The sequence below is a fragment of the Chelon labrosus genome (genome assembly GCF_963514085.1).
Source record: "Chelon labrosus genome assembly, chromosome: 14".
NCBI classification, from domain to species: Eukaryota; Metazoa; Chordata; class Actinopteri; order Mugiliformes; family Mugilidae; genus Chelon; species Chelon labrosus.
Window position 1 is genome coordinate 27,705,498 of NC_140347.1, and position 16,766 is coordinate 27,722,263.

The 16,766-nt window shown below is 41.6% G+C and overlaps 1 protein-coding gene across 2 annotated transcripts; it reads left to right on the plus strand.

Annotated features, from left to right (window-relative positions):
- The first annotated feature begins 5,460 nt into the window (after positions 1-5,460).
- Positions 5,461-16,752, plus strand: slc2a12 (solute carrier family 2 member 12). 2 transcript variants are annotated; one of them, XM_084560844.1, is made up of 6 exons: positions 5,461-5,573; positions 6,707-6,821; positions 10,629-11,918; positions 14,058-14,180; positions 15,434-15,566; positions 15,663-16,752. In XM_084560844.1, the coding sequence occupies exons 2-6, from the start codon at positions 6,725-6,727 to the stop codon at positions 15,751-15,753; spliced, it is 1,734 nt and encodes a 577-aa protein (XP_084416970.1). In that variant the 5' UTR covers positions 5,461-5,573; positions 6,707-6,724; the 3' UTR covers positions 15,754-16,752. The 2 variants fall into 2 exon arrangements, with proteins under 2 accessions (XP_084416970.1, XP_084416969.1); XM_084560843.1 differs by lacking the exons at positions 14,058-14,180; positions 15,434-15,566; positions 15,663-16,752 and having other exon boundaries at positions 10,629-12,347.
- Positions 16,753-16,766: the final 14 nt, after the last annotated feature.

Below are 16,766 nucleotides of genomic sequence, written 5' to 3' on the forward strand. Positions count from 1 at the left end.
AGGAAAGGAAGACCAAGAGTCACCTCTGCTGCTGAGGATAAGTTCATCCGAGTCACCAGCATCAGAAATCACAAGTTAACAGCACCTCAGATTAGAGCCCAGATCAATGCCTCACAGAGTTCTAGTAGCAGACACATCTCTACATCAGCTGTTCAGAGGAGACTGCACCAATCAGGCCTTTATGGTCAAATAGCTGCTAGAAAACCACTACTAAGGAAAAACAAGCAGAAGAGATTTGTTTGGATCAAGAAACACAAGGAATGGACATTAGACCAATGGAAATCTGTACCTTGGTCTGATGAATCCAAATTTGAGATCTTTGGTTCCAACACCGTGTCTTTGTGCGACGCAGAAAAGGTGAACGGATGGTCTCCACATGCATGGTTCCAACCGTGCGTTTAGTTGGACCATCATTTACTTTTCAACAGATCCCAAATACACCTCCAGGCTGTGTAAGGGCTATTTGACCAAGAAGGAGAGTGATGGAGTGCTGCACCAGATGACCTGGCCTCCACAGTCACTTGACCTAAACCCAGTCGAGATGGTTTGGGATGAGATGTACCACAGAGTGAAGGTAAAAGGGCTAGCAAGTGCTCAGCCTCTCTGAGAACCCCTTCAAGACGGTTGGAAAACCATGTCAGGTGACTACCTCATGAAGCTCATCAAGAGAATGCCAAGAGTGTGCAAAGCAGTAATCAAAGCAAAGAGTGGCCATTTTGAAGAATCTAAAATATGAATCATATTTAGAGTTATTTCACACTTTTTTTTTTTGTTTACTAAAACTGACCTCTGGCGCCTTTTATGCTCGCTACTCGGTGTGTACATATGAATGGATTGAAAGCAGAGAACAAATTCAATGTTAACGTAAACTTGTCTGGTTTGTAGTGGTGACAGTAGTGGAGAGAAATGGGAAGTAATGGGGTGAGAGAGGAGAAGCGGCATGAAGCAGAGTGCACAGGCCGGAAAAACCCACACCACTGCTGTGAGGACTGTAGCTTCAGTTTATGGTATAGGTTCATGGTATTTTTAATAAAAAAATTAAGACATTTACGTACTAAGATGGCACTGTGTCTAATTTAATCAAGTGGTTCATTTTACATCTTCAAATCTTCACATTTGGAGTTAATAGACACATTTGTAGACTATAGTTGAGTAAAGTTGTTTATTTCTCTTGTGTTAAATTGCCTTATAGTAAATACTCAGCTGTCCACAGAAAAATAACAACAGTTCAATTATTCCTTTTCTATTCTCTTTAGGTGTTTCTCCATGTGAGTGTTGGCATAATCCTTTTCAGTTTTAGTGAAGTCACTGTGTCAAGAGTTGACATTAATTTACTGTTAAAACTTTCCACAATAAAATCACAAAATAGAGGCAGTATGTTTGCATGACTATAGTGTGTCGGGTCTCATGATTGACTACATTCGCCACTTCAGCAGTAAGAACACGTTTCCTTTGTTCTGGAACATCCTATCAACCATTGACTGTAAAGACATATCAGTGGGCAGACCGTGGGTTACTACAAAGTCTAAAATGTGGCCTTTCTCATGAGCAGGCATGCAGTTACGAAACATTTTACATTCTGCAACAAAAGAGTCAGATTGGCTGATGCCAAATCGCTAATACTTGTAAATTAATTCTGAAGTTTATGGTATAAAAGCAGGTGAAAAGCAGTGAAGAACATGCATCAAAGTTATCTAAAATCAGATACTTGATAAGAAAATATTACTTTAAAAATGATCTGACTTTCAAAACTACTATTAGGATAAAGAAAAGTTTACCAGGGACCCTGGGGTGGATTAGCAGATGCAGGCCTCAAACTGGGGTCAATATTGTTTTGAGCTTGTGGAGCTTGTAGTTGTACATCAACCTTTACAAACCTGTTAAATAAATCAGCATAAGAAATTCCAATATAAGCGTGTGAAGAAAAGCTCCTAAATGTTGTCTGACTCTGAGGTTGACTCTGTCTTTACAGCGGAACCTGAAGACAACATTCAACGATCATCGGTTGCTATTTGCATAAACATTACCTTTGAATAAATAAAGTATAAAAACTATGCACAAGGTTGGTCCTCCTGAATGTTGATGAAATATTTTTGGAACTAATTTTAAGGGTTACGTTGGGTTCCTGAACGCCTCTGCAAAGCCACAGAAATTCCACTAGGTGTCACTATGTTCCTTCTATTAAAGTATACCTGGCTCATGTTAGTGTTCAGCACTGAAGGCTTGGCTGACAGTGGTGGTATTTATCACTCTTTTAGGCAGAAAGTGTGATAAACATTTGTCAGTATCAGAGCTGCACCCCCTGTCATGTGACTAATTGATATTTCATTTATGAAATGTCCAGCTGAACAGTTGAAAAGTGGGTATTATCACTTTTGGACTTTGTTAAGTGTGTTTGTGCTCCTGATCAGTTCGCTGCCCGAGTCTGTCTCTCATACTGCCGGCCACCATAACTGATTGGACTGCTGCCCACTCCATGCACCAATGTTCAAGATTAAAGGATCCCTACTTTGATTTAAAAGGGGCTGTAATTAAATAGATGTTCATCTAGTACTTAGACTAGTACTAGTACTTTTTTGAAACCACCTGGAGACTCTCGCCATCTGTGTTACCATTGTACACCTGCACACTCCTCATCAGCATCAGTTGCAGGATTCACTAGAAGTAGGGGTGCTGGTTGCCACCGTAAGTAATTTTGTTTTATCTGTACATTTCTGTGAATTGGACGATTTCTATGCCATGTTAAATTTTAGTTTAGCAGAAGCCTCTCCGTCCTGTTTTTCTTATCAGACTATGTCTCTGCTTTGGTTAATTTGCCAACCATTTGCTAACCAGTAACTGACAAGTTTACAAAAGTCAAAATATCAGTATATATAAGTTTTACCTTTACCCTTACTGATGTAACAATCTTCAAGGTTCAACACAGCCCTGCCCCCAGAAGTTCCAGGAAATGTTTATCCTGGAATAATTCCACTTATACCTAATATTATCTGTCACGGTGAATATCGGGTTGCGTCATATTTATTACTCTTTTTCCAGATTGCATAATGAGTTATGAGTACAACATTTAAACATGCCACACATTTAGCACATACGCTCCTCGACATTTTTGTTGTTTCACGTGTTTTGTTCGGAGCTTACGTGTCATGTAATCTGTTTAGGTGTACCTGTTGATTAAATCAGCTACAATCAGGCGTCTGCTGATATAATGCTATGAGAGTTAAAAGCAGTGAGTAATCAGTGTGTCTGGAGCCTATTCAAAGAAGCAGCTAAACTGTGTGATTGAGATAGCCGTTCAAGTAACGCCACCCACAAATGTGGAACTTAAATCGATGTAGCAGGCTCCTCAGAAAAGTTAACCAGACATCTCACCTCTTGGAAGTGTTGTATGAATTCTAAGAGCATGAAAACGGTGATCATTGACAGTTTCTCAATCATTAATTGATGACTAGCCAAAAGTTGTTTATGACACTATTTATTCTTTTATTCTAGTCACTTTGACCTTAGTGACAAAGTACCAAAAATGTGACCTCTATCTGTAATATTTTAAACACTAAATACATTTATATAATCATCTTTTTATTCATTAACTAAATGGTACAAATAGTACACTTATTAGTCAGATTGCAGTTTCTTCTTGCTGACAACAGAACTGAGACTAATTGGCTGCTGATTGTCACGGTATTGATAACTGTGCTCCGACTTGCATCTGAAACTTTCTGCACGTTTTTTATCAATCAGCAGTTGCAAAACCTGGACAGTAGCACCGATGCCGAAGTGTGATACTGCCAGACATGCTCTTGACTCGGATACTGTAAAACACAAGAACGTTCTGAAACGCTATGCTTGGTGCTCAGTTTAGGACAGCTGACAGGACATGGTAGGGTGAAAAACATTTCCTAAAGATGATGCATAGCTACTGATTAAACTCAAGCACTATGGTCAGCATTAACTTTGTCTTAACCGACAGCATTGACGCAACTTTTGCATTCACGCACAAGTACACAAAGGTCATTCTACTACTCAGTGTGAACCTTTGATACCTGCAGCTGCTAAACTTTTGACTAGAACCAGGAAGACAGAGAGCTTCACACCTCTAGTGGTGTCCCTGCGCTGGTTATCAGTCAAGTACATTGTTAAGTCTTAAAGTACTTTTATGAGTTTGTAAACTTTAGATGTTCTGTTGCCCCAATTCCTGTCTGAGCTCCTCAGACCAGTTGCTGATGTCTGTCCTAAGATCTATGCTAAGGAGAAAGGGCGACAGCTCTTCGAAGCTTTGGGACAGATTCAATAGTACTACAACTCAGGTATTTTAAGCAAATGCTGAATGTCATAACATTCATGAAACCAAGATTTAGTGCAGGACTGTTATATTAGAATGCATTCATTTCACTAGCACTGGCACCGTGTGCAGGTTAGACTACCAATAGGTGTGTCTATTGCTTATGTAGTTAATGTTTACTTGCTGGGTAATAGCGATTATAACGTCTCTGTTTCTCTGCTTCATTATTTGAATACAGTAAATAAATAAAACAGTGCCTTTTCACATGGGTTTGTCAAAATAGGATACCGCCAAGCAAATAATTGGTGGATACAGTTGTGACACTGCATTCGATTTATTATTTAAGTCACAGGGTTAAACTTTGATAAGAAATCAGTGTTATATTTCCAGGTGGGATTTGGCAAGGTGACAATTTGCTGACAAAGTGAAGGCCAGTCCGCAACAAGCAGGTCACCCATGGTTATCTTAGTTACCGAGACATTACATAACACAAACACACAAGCACAGATCAGAGCACACACCCTTTCGGAGAACTTAAGTGAGGGTCAAATGACAGTGGTTGAAAACAGGTCAAATTCTGGATCCTGCAGGTCGGAACCCCTAAATACATCTCTGGGAAAGAAGGCCGAGCTCAAGCCCAGCTTTGCAGTCACTCCAGGCTACATTCTGTCATCTGTGAAGCGGCGGGGGCAGGTGTGACAGCTTGGTCCTGCAGCATTCGCAGAAGAGCGGCATGTGAACCAGTGTGTGAACCTCTCGAAGCAGCAGGTGACTCATCTGTTTGTTTTAACTAACAGCGTGAGTGAAAGGGAGTTATTTATACAGGTGTGTTTTTGGTTTTTTTTGCTGGTTGCTTTATAATGAAGGTGTCAGCAAAATAAATAAAGAAAAATAATAATAATAATAAAAAGAAAAAATACAAAAGTTTAAGGATTTTCAAAAAGCACAAAGACCTCTCTACAGATACTCTTTTGGTGGACTATAACGACACGTGCTTCCAGTGATTTGTTAAAATGACAGTATTGCATGGGCAATAACAAACATACACTTTTGGACCAATAGGAATCCACGTCAGGAGTTCTGAGCCAAATCTGCGTTTCTGATTGGTTGTGTGTACCGATAGGGGCGGAGCTAAGCAAGTCCCCTTACCAAAACAAGCCGAGTTGCGTGCACTGACACGGGAGAGGAAAGCTGAGGAAAAGTCAGACCAGGGAGAAAGTGAGGAAAAGAAAGCGAATGGACCGACAAACACGAGTCTAAGCCGACAGCAGGATCGCAGCCGGGGCCCCAGGTAGGAACACTGGCACCACATACTGCTCTCATTACAACTTCAGCAGGGGTTTAGTGAGACTTACAACTCCGAGTTTGCACGCAAATGTAATGGACAAGCCCATACTTGATTAGAGTCCTGGCTTTTGCTCCAAAATCTTATGTGTCCTGCTAGTCAGCTGTTTCCTGGCCTCTGCTAAATGACCTTGCAGCTTTTTAGCTCAAGCGTTGGATTTGCAAGAGAAGGAACAGACTCGATAAAGTAAGTTGTCTGCAGTTTGTGTCCTATAGATCATTTCCTATGCTGTATCAGGTGTAGGTAAATGCACCTGGAATGACAGCTGGGGTCTCCAGAAGCATTTCCATAGGTGTCAAACGCATGCAACAGCTACAGTCTTAGAAAATACGTCCAAATACACTCAGCAACTAACAGTATCAGCTGCAGATCATTGGGAGCTTCACAGAGCACAGAAGCTTCATACCCAGGGCCTTTATCTGCAAACATGCTAGTATTTTCTATGTGTCAGAATTAGTTCATACTGAGTTTTAGTGGAAGTAAAAGGCGTGCAACTTAGTTTGAAGTGCTTAGCTTAGCTATGCAAGATCTAATTTTCTGGTTTATTGAGCACAATGTTCTCAAGATCTTCCTAGGGTCTTGGATATGCAATACACAGACGGCTCCTTCTATTTTATGATCCATGAGTCGGGCTGGGTATCGAATGTACATGGTCTCATATTGAGTGTCCGACATAAAATCAAATGTTTGGTCAGATATGTAATCTTGTTTACTTGTTTTTATCAGTGAGGTGGTTTAAGGTTTAGGCTATTTTAAGTTAAGATAATTGAGAAGTTCTTTTCATTAAATGAAATGGATACATAACAGGAATGCATTTCCCAAAGTATGCCTGGCCAAAGTGTGAGAAAGCTGATGTGCCGCTCTGGTACAAGAACAGAAAAGGTACTATCAATATTCAGACTCACCGGTCGACACAAAGCTCAGGAGTGGTGTGGCAGCGTTTCAAGGAGAGCTGAACTTTTTGTTCAGAGGGAATCGTTCTTCTCTGCATTCGGAATGTTTTGTTCTTTTATGTTTATTTTGCAAAATGAATTATGTTTGCTCTCTTGAATGTGTTGGTTTGTGTCTGTTTTTCCTAGGCCTACTGTTAGTGGTTGATGATGGACCCCAATAGTGAGACCAAGATGACGACCTCCTACCTCCCAGGGAACGCTACCTGTGAGACCCAGAGACTTACTCCACCAAGAGGACCAGGTACACTCAGACCAATGACACCCTTAAAACAGCATGTTGTCACAGGTCTAAAGGTGTGTCAGTATTTAGTTTGGAGTCGATATACCCAAAAAAGGTTTAAAAAAGGGAACACATTTCACCACTCATCCGAGTACCTTCTTCAGTTCTAGGGGACTGGTGGGAAGTTTGAGGTTTAAATAGGAACTCCTACTGAAACCTACTCGTTGTGTAAACAACCAGAAACCGGTGCAGCTAATTTCCATTAATGGTTGGGTACTTACCTGTTGTTAAGTGGGTGGGGGTCTTGTAAATAGATGGCAGATTAAATCTCAATCCACCTCCTCTGTTCAGAGAAGGTTTTTCCAGTCTGACATAGATGGCTTCCTTTACTCCTCTTTTAAACCATCGGCCTTCTCTGGCCTAGATCGGGACGTTGTTATCTTCAAAGGAGTGTCCTTTGTCCCTCAGATGTAGGTGGACCGCTGAATCATTTCCTCACTCCTCACTACACTGAACAGGAGTATACAGACTTATACATTGGGGAAACCAAACAACCCATCCACAAACGCATGTACCAACACAGGAGAGCCAGCTCATCAGGAAATGATTCAGCGGTCCTAGCCAGAGAAGGCCGATGGTTTGAAACGTTTTGTCAAAAAAACTCTACAAGTTCACTTGCCTTTTTTAAACCGTTTTTGGATATATCGTGACCTGGATGACTGAGAACCTTCACAGACATTTTGGAGCCTATATAATATTCAAATTAGATGTCAGGAAGGGTTTACCTCTTGGGTAAATCAGATACAAACCAAAAAACTTCCATCACTGAGATTGAGTCTGAAATAAAAATTATTCTGAAAATCAGTATTTGATAAATATAAATATAGGGACCTGTTCAAAGAAGCAAGTGATCTAGATTCTTGATGACTTTTCAAATATCACCCCCTGTAAATGTGGAACTAATCAGTCACGCAACTCAGAAAACATGCTCCTTGGAAGTGGTGTATGAATTCCTAGAGCAAGAAAACGGTGACCATTCAAACGAAGCAGGAAGGTGGTGTGCTGCATGTGCAAATTCTTCGCATTGATGGTTTCTTTATCACTGATTGATGATGAAGCCAAAAGTTGTTCATGGCTGTTTTTATGCTATTGTTCCTGTCACTGTGACATTCACCATGAAGTAAATAACACTGTGACTATCTTGTGACAATACAATGTTCTGTTGGGAAATGTTTGGACCTGGCATTCATGTGGATGTTACTTAGACATGTAGCACCCACCTAGACCAGACCAGGCACCCCCACCCCATAGCAATGACACACCTTGATGGCAGCAGCCATCCCCAGCAGGATGCAGCCTGACACAGACACACACACAAAAACACTTTAGGAACAACTCAAAAAACATGAAGAACAGCACAAGGTGTTGACCTGGCCTCCAAATTCACTAGATCCCAAACTGATCAAGTATCTGTGGGATGATCCACAGAGACCCCTCCCCTCAAAGGCCCCCAATAACAACAATGTGTTGCCAGACACCACAGGACACCCTCAGAAGGCCCATGTCCATTCTCTGATGAGTCACAACTGCTTTGGAAGCACAAGGGAGACCTGCACAATATCAGACAATATTATGCCCGATCGGTGTATATACTAATAGGAGTTCAAAGTGAACAAGTAGTATTACGAAATGGATAGAGGAAGTTTCTATATTTATTCTATAATATAGTTTCTATATTTTATTTTATTTTATTTTAGGCGTAACAACACCAAAGCAAATTCCTTGTATGTACGATCATGCTTGGCAATAAAGTCTTTTCTGATTCTGATTCTGATTCTGATTCTGATATTGCCCAACGATGGGGCCATAAAGTAATGCACAAGACAGAAGGTCATCCTACTAAGTTTGAATGCAAAGCACTACTCCTGTAAATAAAATGAACTATGAATTCTTCACGGTCTTGGCTTAGTTACTGCATGCGCCGGCAAGCTAATGTTATGCTAGCAAGATTCAGTGCTAATCACACTGTACAGTTCTGGTTACTGTTTTTTAACAGACAGACAGTTTCATTGAAACTATTTAATAGGTGTCCAATATCAGAAATGAATGGTCACCCTTTACCAATCAGAAATGAGTACTCACCCAGATCATGTTATAAAAAATATTACATTATATCTGAATATATTTATTAAAATCACATTTTCAATGCAACAAAGAAATATAACTTAATTCTATAGTAACTGAGCGACTAATTACAACTCATTAAAGACAATATTTGGAAAAGAACATAACTAAGATCCTGCAGTTTGCACTTGTGTCTGTTCTTCTTGAATGCTGTGCCATGATAACTAAAACTGATCAAAATAATTCACAAGTAAAATCTTTACAGTCAAACACTGAGAGAGTATTTGCAGGATAAACTCTCTCTGCAGGTTTAAATGATAGAAAATAAAATGCAGTGACCTTTATTCAAGCAGCTGAAGAAAAAACTGCACGTGTTCAGCTATGACAGTTAAAGCAGTATAGCAAAGAATCGAAAGAATCAGTAAAATTGTGAATATTACAGTAATAATGGAGTCATAATGGATAAGGTTAGCATGTAGACACAGATAGCATATCTGTGTCTACATGCTAACCTCATCAGTTTTCTATTTGTTGCTTCACTATTTGAACAATCACCTATTAGTCACAGAGAAACATGTACGCCTTAACCCTACTCACATGCACACAGATACACATACACAATGACTTACATGACTGCTTCAGCATTCTTCCTGTGAACTTCCGACCTCTAATTCCACACAGTCAGCACTATTAAGATGACTTTGTGGTTGGGGGCAAAACGGAGAAAAGCTATAGCTCTGCCCAAAGTTATGGTACAGAGTTCTGTGAAGACGAAATATCATACATTTTACTTGTTTTTGCTGTGGACAATAAATGGGCAACATACATTTTCATTATCATTTGCCACTGGCTCTTCTCTTATGTATTTTATACATTTAACCTCATTACAGTGTCTTCACCTGAGCAACTTGCTGCCTTACATCTTAAAAAAGTTGAAAACAAGTACACAGTGGTGGTTTGATTGCCAGAATGAACAAATAGTTGACTGGTTGTTCCTAGTCTCACTAGGTCATAGCATAGTCTAAGGAAAAATGTTAAGTGTCTGCTTTTTACACAGTTCCAATTAAATGCCAAGGCATTTACAGATGTAACAAAACACTGTTAAAACAGACAAAAATGAACAAGGTTAAAAAAATCACGCTCACTGAGGTGACATGCGTCAACCTGATCACCCCGTTTTACCTCAGTTGAAATTGTAAAGCGAAAACCAAAAGTTGAATCCTTTTATTCTGTGGAGTGTTGAGTAGAAGTGTCTGTCTTTGACTTATACAAGTGTCTACCCTGAACCCTTACAAGCGCACTGACATGATCAGCATAAACCTGAGTATAGATGTATGGTGACCCAATAGGTATTTTCTACCGCGGACATTTTGAATTGCCAAAGCAGGAAATGAACAAGTGAATTCCTTTTAGTGTCCTACTAAGACATACCAGAGAACTGTCGTTTACAAGAGCTGGTTCTCCCCTAAGTGGAATACATGCTTCATTGATAAACCTGAGCATTTCCTCTTGGTCTGTGAATTCGAGTGGCGTAAAACTGGTTTCAGTGTGAACCTGCCAAGTTGTTCTCTATTGCTCTTATTGTAAATTGTGACAAAATATTTGAAGGCTGGAGAATGGACACTGGCACCATGACTTTTCTGTGGATATCTTAAAGGGTTATTCTCTGACATTCTCTCTGTATTTCTGCTCTCTCTATTCCAGGCTGTGTCCGGCTGGTGGTTGTTGCGGCTGTAGTTGCCTCTCTGAGTGGCCTGATGCTGGGCTATGAAATGGGCCTGACCTCTGGGGTCCTGCTGCAGCTGCGGGGCCTCCTCTCCCTCTCCTGCAGGGAACAGGAACTGCTGGTCAGCTCCCACCTGCTTGGTGCACTCCTCATCTGCCTGGCTGGAGGTCCTGTTCTAGATCGCTACGGTCGCCGCTGCTCACTGCTCTTGAGTGCTGGCCTGGTGATCGGAGGAACCGTCGTGCTTGTTGCCGTGACCTCACTCGTTGCACTCACGCTGGGCCGTCTGATAGTCGGCATGGGAACATCTCTGTCAGGGACAGCGGCATGTCTGTACATAGCAGAGATCTCACCAAGAGAGAGGAGGGGTCTGCTGGTGACGCTGTACGAACTGATGTTGGTTGTGGGTGTAATGCTGGGATTCGGCTGTAGTTACGCCTTTGCTACTTTGCCTCATGGTTGGGCATATACGTTTGGACTAGTAATTCCCCCAGCACTGTTGCAAATAGTTGCACTTGTGTTCCTTCCGCATAGTCCACGCTTTCTTGTTGCTCAGGGCAAAGTGGAGCAGGCAAGGTTAGTGCTGGCCAAAATGAGAGGTGGGGTTGGGGAGCATGTGGATCTAGAGCTAAGGGACATCCAGGCTGGACTGAAAGAGGAATCTGAGCATAGTTTCCTGGAACTTTTCAGTGACAAGTCTAACCTGCGCGCACGGCTGCTAACAGGTGTGGCCTTAGTCTTCCTCCAGCAGGCTACTGGACAGCCCAACATCCTTTCCTATGCTTCACCACTTCTCCGCAGTGTAGGCTTCAACAGCGACGCTGCAGCGACATTGGCCTCCACGGGATTCGGAGTGGTCAAAGTGGTCGGCACCATCCCTGCCGTGTTGCTGGTCGACCGCATGGGACCTAAGAGCTTTTTGTGTGTGGGTGCTGTTGCAATGGGATTGTCGCTAGGTACACTCGGTGCACTGACACTGCAAAGCCAAACTCACCTCACAAGCCTTTGTAAAAGCCATACTATACTAAACCACACATATACACCGTGGGACTTAAACAGCACCTCCATAGACTTGGACGACAGTGACATTTTCTCTACTGACCTCCCCAGTCAGTGGAACAGTGAGGAGGGACAGGGGACTAAAACAGAGGAGGACTGGGGATCAATAGGAGAAAGGACTCATGTAGAAGTGTCTTCCTCATTGAAGTGGGCATCACTGATCAGCCTGTTGGTGTATGTGGCAGCCTTCTCCATTAGCCTCGGACCAAGTAAGCACCTGTTCATTCTTTTTAACAGCAACTTTTGCACACACATACACGCAAGTGCTCATTACAGGACTGATTTAAACTTCTTTAGGCTTTTTCTGTCACTGCAGCAAAGCTATAGTTGCACTACACTTTTGTTTCCCCATGTGACGGTGAGAGTCATTACACAAACACGCATTTGGATGACATATGACCACAGTCCACACCCTCAGTCCCTTCTTTTCATTTCAGCAATTTCCAGAAAGGAAAAGCAACACCAGAGGTATCTGTGTTTGTCCTTGCCAGACACTTCCTCTGAATGCAGAATTTATTTTGCATCCATCCCTGCTGTGACTTTATTTTTCAGCTCTGGCAAAGCAATACTTTACTAATTGCATTGCAGGATGTCGCAACAGACACCAAATGCCAAAATAAAGAGAAATTTACCCAGTTACTTGATTATCAGAATAGTTCAAGTAAGTTTATTTTATTCAAGGATTCAAGGATTCTTTATTGTCATTACGACACATGTTGGTACATGGGAAGGAACGAAATTGGTTACTCTGGTCCCGAATCAAGCCATAAGTAAAGAAACAAAAAAAACAAAAGTATAAATATAGAATATAGAATAAAAATTAGCTTTCCATGTATTATACAAAATAGCAGGTATAAAAAAAATGTATAAATATAGGCGGTAAAAAGTACTTTTATAGTTTTTGTAACTTCTTTGCTTTCATGAATGAACTAAATGTTTTGTAAACTTGATTTTGAAGCAGTCTAAAGTTTAACAGCCTTTACACAATCAGTAGATCAGTAAACGGGCTAATAGTATAACAAGGCAATACTTATGCTAACGCAATGTTGTGAATGTAGTTCAATTGCATTTTCAGGTATTAAACCACAATACTATAAAGACTACTGCTTAAACACAGTTCACATTCATTAAACACCTTGCGCACACACACAATTCACATTACAAACCTGAAACATTTGCAAGTAAAATAAGCTAACAAACGTGTCAGTCTTATCCATAGAAACACATGATCCAAACAAAAGGTGAAATGTAGAAGAGCATGTTTTTAGGGTCCTACTGTCAGTTCCAGGTTCTTAGCTTCCTAGGGTTGCATGGTCAATATTCAGTCCTGAAACATTAACTGTCCTAATGTGTTTCGAGTCACATTGGACACTTTTAATGTTGAACTACTTCGTACATATTATCCATTTATTTATTGGAAAAGGGCTTCAACAAAATCAATCTCCATTGAATGTGGTAACCTGTGCGAGCCCATCTGTAGATCTGGGGACACTGGAAATGTGGGAATGACTCACCTTAGTGTTAGCTAGTACCCAATTTAACCAATTTGATTTATCAACGTGCTGTTGTTTAGACATCTAAAGTTAGCTGTGAAAACTGGATAAATTATGACAGTGTAAAACTAGTTACTGGCCAACAGTTAGCCATTTTGCTTGTGTAGCTTGTGTACTGCCTATTGCACTTCTGGTTAGATGCTAAACTGCATTTCGTTGCTCTGTACCTGTACATGTGTAATGACAATAAAGTTGAATCTAATCTTATCTAAAATTGAATGAACATTTCACTAGGAATTTTGTAGGACTGAAAATTGTGTTGGACTGAAAACATCCATGACAAAGGCTAAACGCATACATTTACATTTTCTGGACACACTCGGACCATTCAGGTCTTGCATATCTACATTTCAGTGTTTCCACATTTGACCACGCACTTTGGCATTTTGGCAAGTTTGACAAACTTGGATTTCGGGCTATTGACCAAGAGGGAGGGAAAGGATACATTTTTTCTTTCCATCCAACACCAGGCCATATATGATCCATATGTACTCAAAGCCAGATAAGTTTTCTCATGTACTGGCTCCTAATGGGTACAGCTAGGAACACATTGTCTTATAATGTACAAAGTACAACAGCTTCTATCGCACACTTTCTAGGCGTAGGTAATGTGTAGATTGAAACATTTCAGCTCCCCAGTTTAAGCAGTGTGGACCCACAGTTAAAACATTTAAAACTTTGCCTATAACCTGTCACACAGAACTATCACAATGGCACAAACCATTCTGCATCCCCTTTTTTAGACTATATTAATGATGTCCCTGTATGTGTGTCTTTGTTTTCTTTCCTCACTAGTGGTGTATGTGGTTCTCAGCGAGATCTTTCCGATGGGAGTTAGAGGGAGGGCCGTGTCCGTGGTGTCGGCTGTAAACTGGGCCACGAACCTTCTCATCTCCATGACCTTCCTCACCATTACAGGTGTGTATGTCATTGGTTGTAATTTACTAACATAGATCGACCAGTAAATTGAGAGCTTCGCCTTTCGGCTTAGCCCTCTCTTTACCACGACGGACCAGTTAAGCGCCCGCAGACGCTGCTCCGCTCCGCTCCGCGAGATCCCGAAATACTTGAACTCCTCCACTTGAAGCAGGACCATATCCCCGAGCCGGAGTGGGCAATCCGCCCTTTTCCGACTGAGGACTATGGCCTCAGACTTGGAGGTGCTGATCTTCATCCCAGCCACTTCACACTTGGCTGCAGACCGCCCCAGCAAGAGCCAGAGGGCAGCCCTGGTGGAGTCCAACCCTCACTGGGAACACCGAAACCAGAGTGGGCGAGTTGCTGCCCAGGCCTTCTGAGTCGCCGGATGGTCTGCCAGAACCTCTTCGGAGCCAGTCGATAGTCTTCTTCCATAGGGGCAAGCCAGAAGCCTACCCAAGCAAGCAAGAAGCCGATGTTATGTATCGAGGTGAGGCCGACTATATCTAGTCGATAGCGCTCAACCTCTTCCACAGGTCCTGGCTCCTTCCCTGTCAAGAGAGGTGACATTCCATGTCCCATGCTGTCCAATCCACACTGCACCGGATCCTTCATGCTCCTCCTGGTGGTGGTGGGCCCACAGGGAGGTGCGCCCATGTCTCCAGTTCAGGCCGGGCCCAGTCGTACCCCATGGGCGAAGGCCCGACTACCAGGCCCTCGTCCACGGGCCCCAGCCCCAGGCCTGGCTCCAGGGTGGGGCCCCGGTAACCCTCTGGGCTGGGTACATGGACATTTGCTGTCGTTCTGCATTGAGGGTCTTCTGGTCTTTGTCTGGCCCTTCAATCTGCCCCTACCAGGGGCAAAACGCCCTGGACAGCATAGCCCCTAGGATCCTTAGGGCACTCAAACTCCTCCACCACAGTAAGGTGACGGTTCAAGGAGATGTAACATTTGTGACTTGATCTTTTCACAATCAAATATTAAGCCAAACACACTTTCTTCCTAGAAAAAAAGAGAGTCTTATCATATTTTTGCAAGTGAAAGTCAGACTTTCCAAACTGTAGCTATAATACCAGAGGCATAACAAAACAGGAAAAACGCACATAAAATACTTGTTCAGTATTCAAATTTGGAATCTTTATCTGGCCTGTTTGCAAAACTCCATCAAAATTGTAGCAAGACAAGAGGTTTACATAGCTGTGTTGTGTGTAGAAAGTATGTTTACCGGTATGAATGTATTTATTAATTTCTAGAAAGGATTGGTGTTCCAAATGTAATGTTCCTGTACGCTGCCATGAGCTTTGTTCTGCTGGTGTTCGTCATCCTCTGTGTCCCTGAGACCAAAGGTCGCTCCCTGGAGGAGATATCCAAAGAGCTGGCTAAGAAGTGAGTGCCAGCTTACATGTCCTTAATGTTATCAGCTTTTCTTGTGAAGTGGTACATTCAAGTGATTTCTTTATCTTCTCCTCTCTGCCTTGCCAGGAAGAAATTTGAGATGAGGCTTTTTGGTCAGGTTAAGCCTCAAGACAGCCTCAACAACAACAAAACGTCCATAGGAAGTCCAGCAGTTTAAGAGACCTGCACCTCACCTGGAACAGAGTCAAGAGCAAATATCAAGAATGATAGTATAATAACACAGTCCAAACTATGTGTGTGCATCTCACTTACATTTTTACATCCCTGCAGTAACAGCTTGTTCCTGTGAGCTCCGTTGATCCGTCTCCACCGTCAGGGATGGGGGAGGGGATGTGGGGAAAAAGTAACGGAGAAGTATTTGTGAATTTACACAAATGAGGATAAGCTCAGGGTTCATTTGTACTTGTAAATCTAAAAAAAAATAATAATCATCAACTGAATGTTAGATTGCATTTTTAAGATTTTAGCTTTTTTTTTTTTAAATTGTATTTAGTACACAGACCTGATGGAGACACAAACCTTTGGTTCATGATAAAATCAACTTAGCAAATTTTAATGAGCAGTTACACAATTACACTAAACCAGACACTAAATGACAGTGCATTGAACACTCTTTGCCAAACAAATCCTAAACTTGGCATTTGAGTGTCACTCACTACGGAAGAGGATTAGGACCACTGGAAAAAATGTTTGAGAAGGGGGCGTTATAACCCCCCGAAATATTTTTATCGTGGCCTTAATCCTTCTTCCGTGACTCCCTGTCACATGTAGAACAATTAAACAAACATAATGTTGCTCACAGTAGTCATACCCGTTATGTTATGGGAGAGGGACAGGAAGAGGGACAAAGGCCAGCGTCATCTCAGGAAGAGCTTTTGTCTTTACATTTTATGGAAACATGCATACAGCTACACTGCTCATCCAGATACTGAATATGAAACATAATGTTTTGTTACGTGTCAGTGATGCTAAAATCAACCAGTCATTAATGAGTGAAATGTTTTACTGCAAGAAAATATTTTTATGGGTGAACTGTTCACAATTAAAATGGCACATTTTTCAATGTATTCTATGGTACTTATCCATATCTTTTCATCATAATCCAGTATGGAAACACACAAGTGGTCCAATTCACTGTCTTGTAATTTGGATATACTTGCACTAAAAAAT

Bases quoted from the DNA above. Each gene is read 5' to 3' on its own strand.
- slc2a12 (XM_084560843.1), top strand. From the start codon at position 6,725: ATGATGGACCCCAATAGTGAGACCAAGATGACGACCTCCTACCTCCCA. The intron at 6,822-10,628 runs GTACACTCAGAC...TCTCTATTCCAG, and splicing joins TACTCCACCAAGAGGACCAG to GCTGTGTCCGGCTGGTGGTT.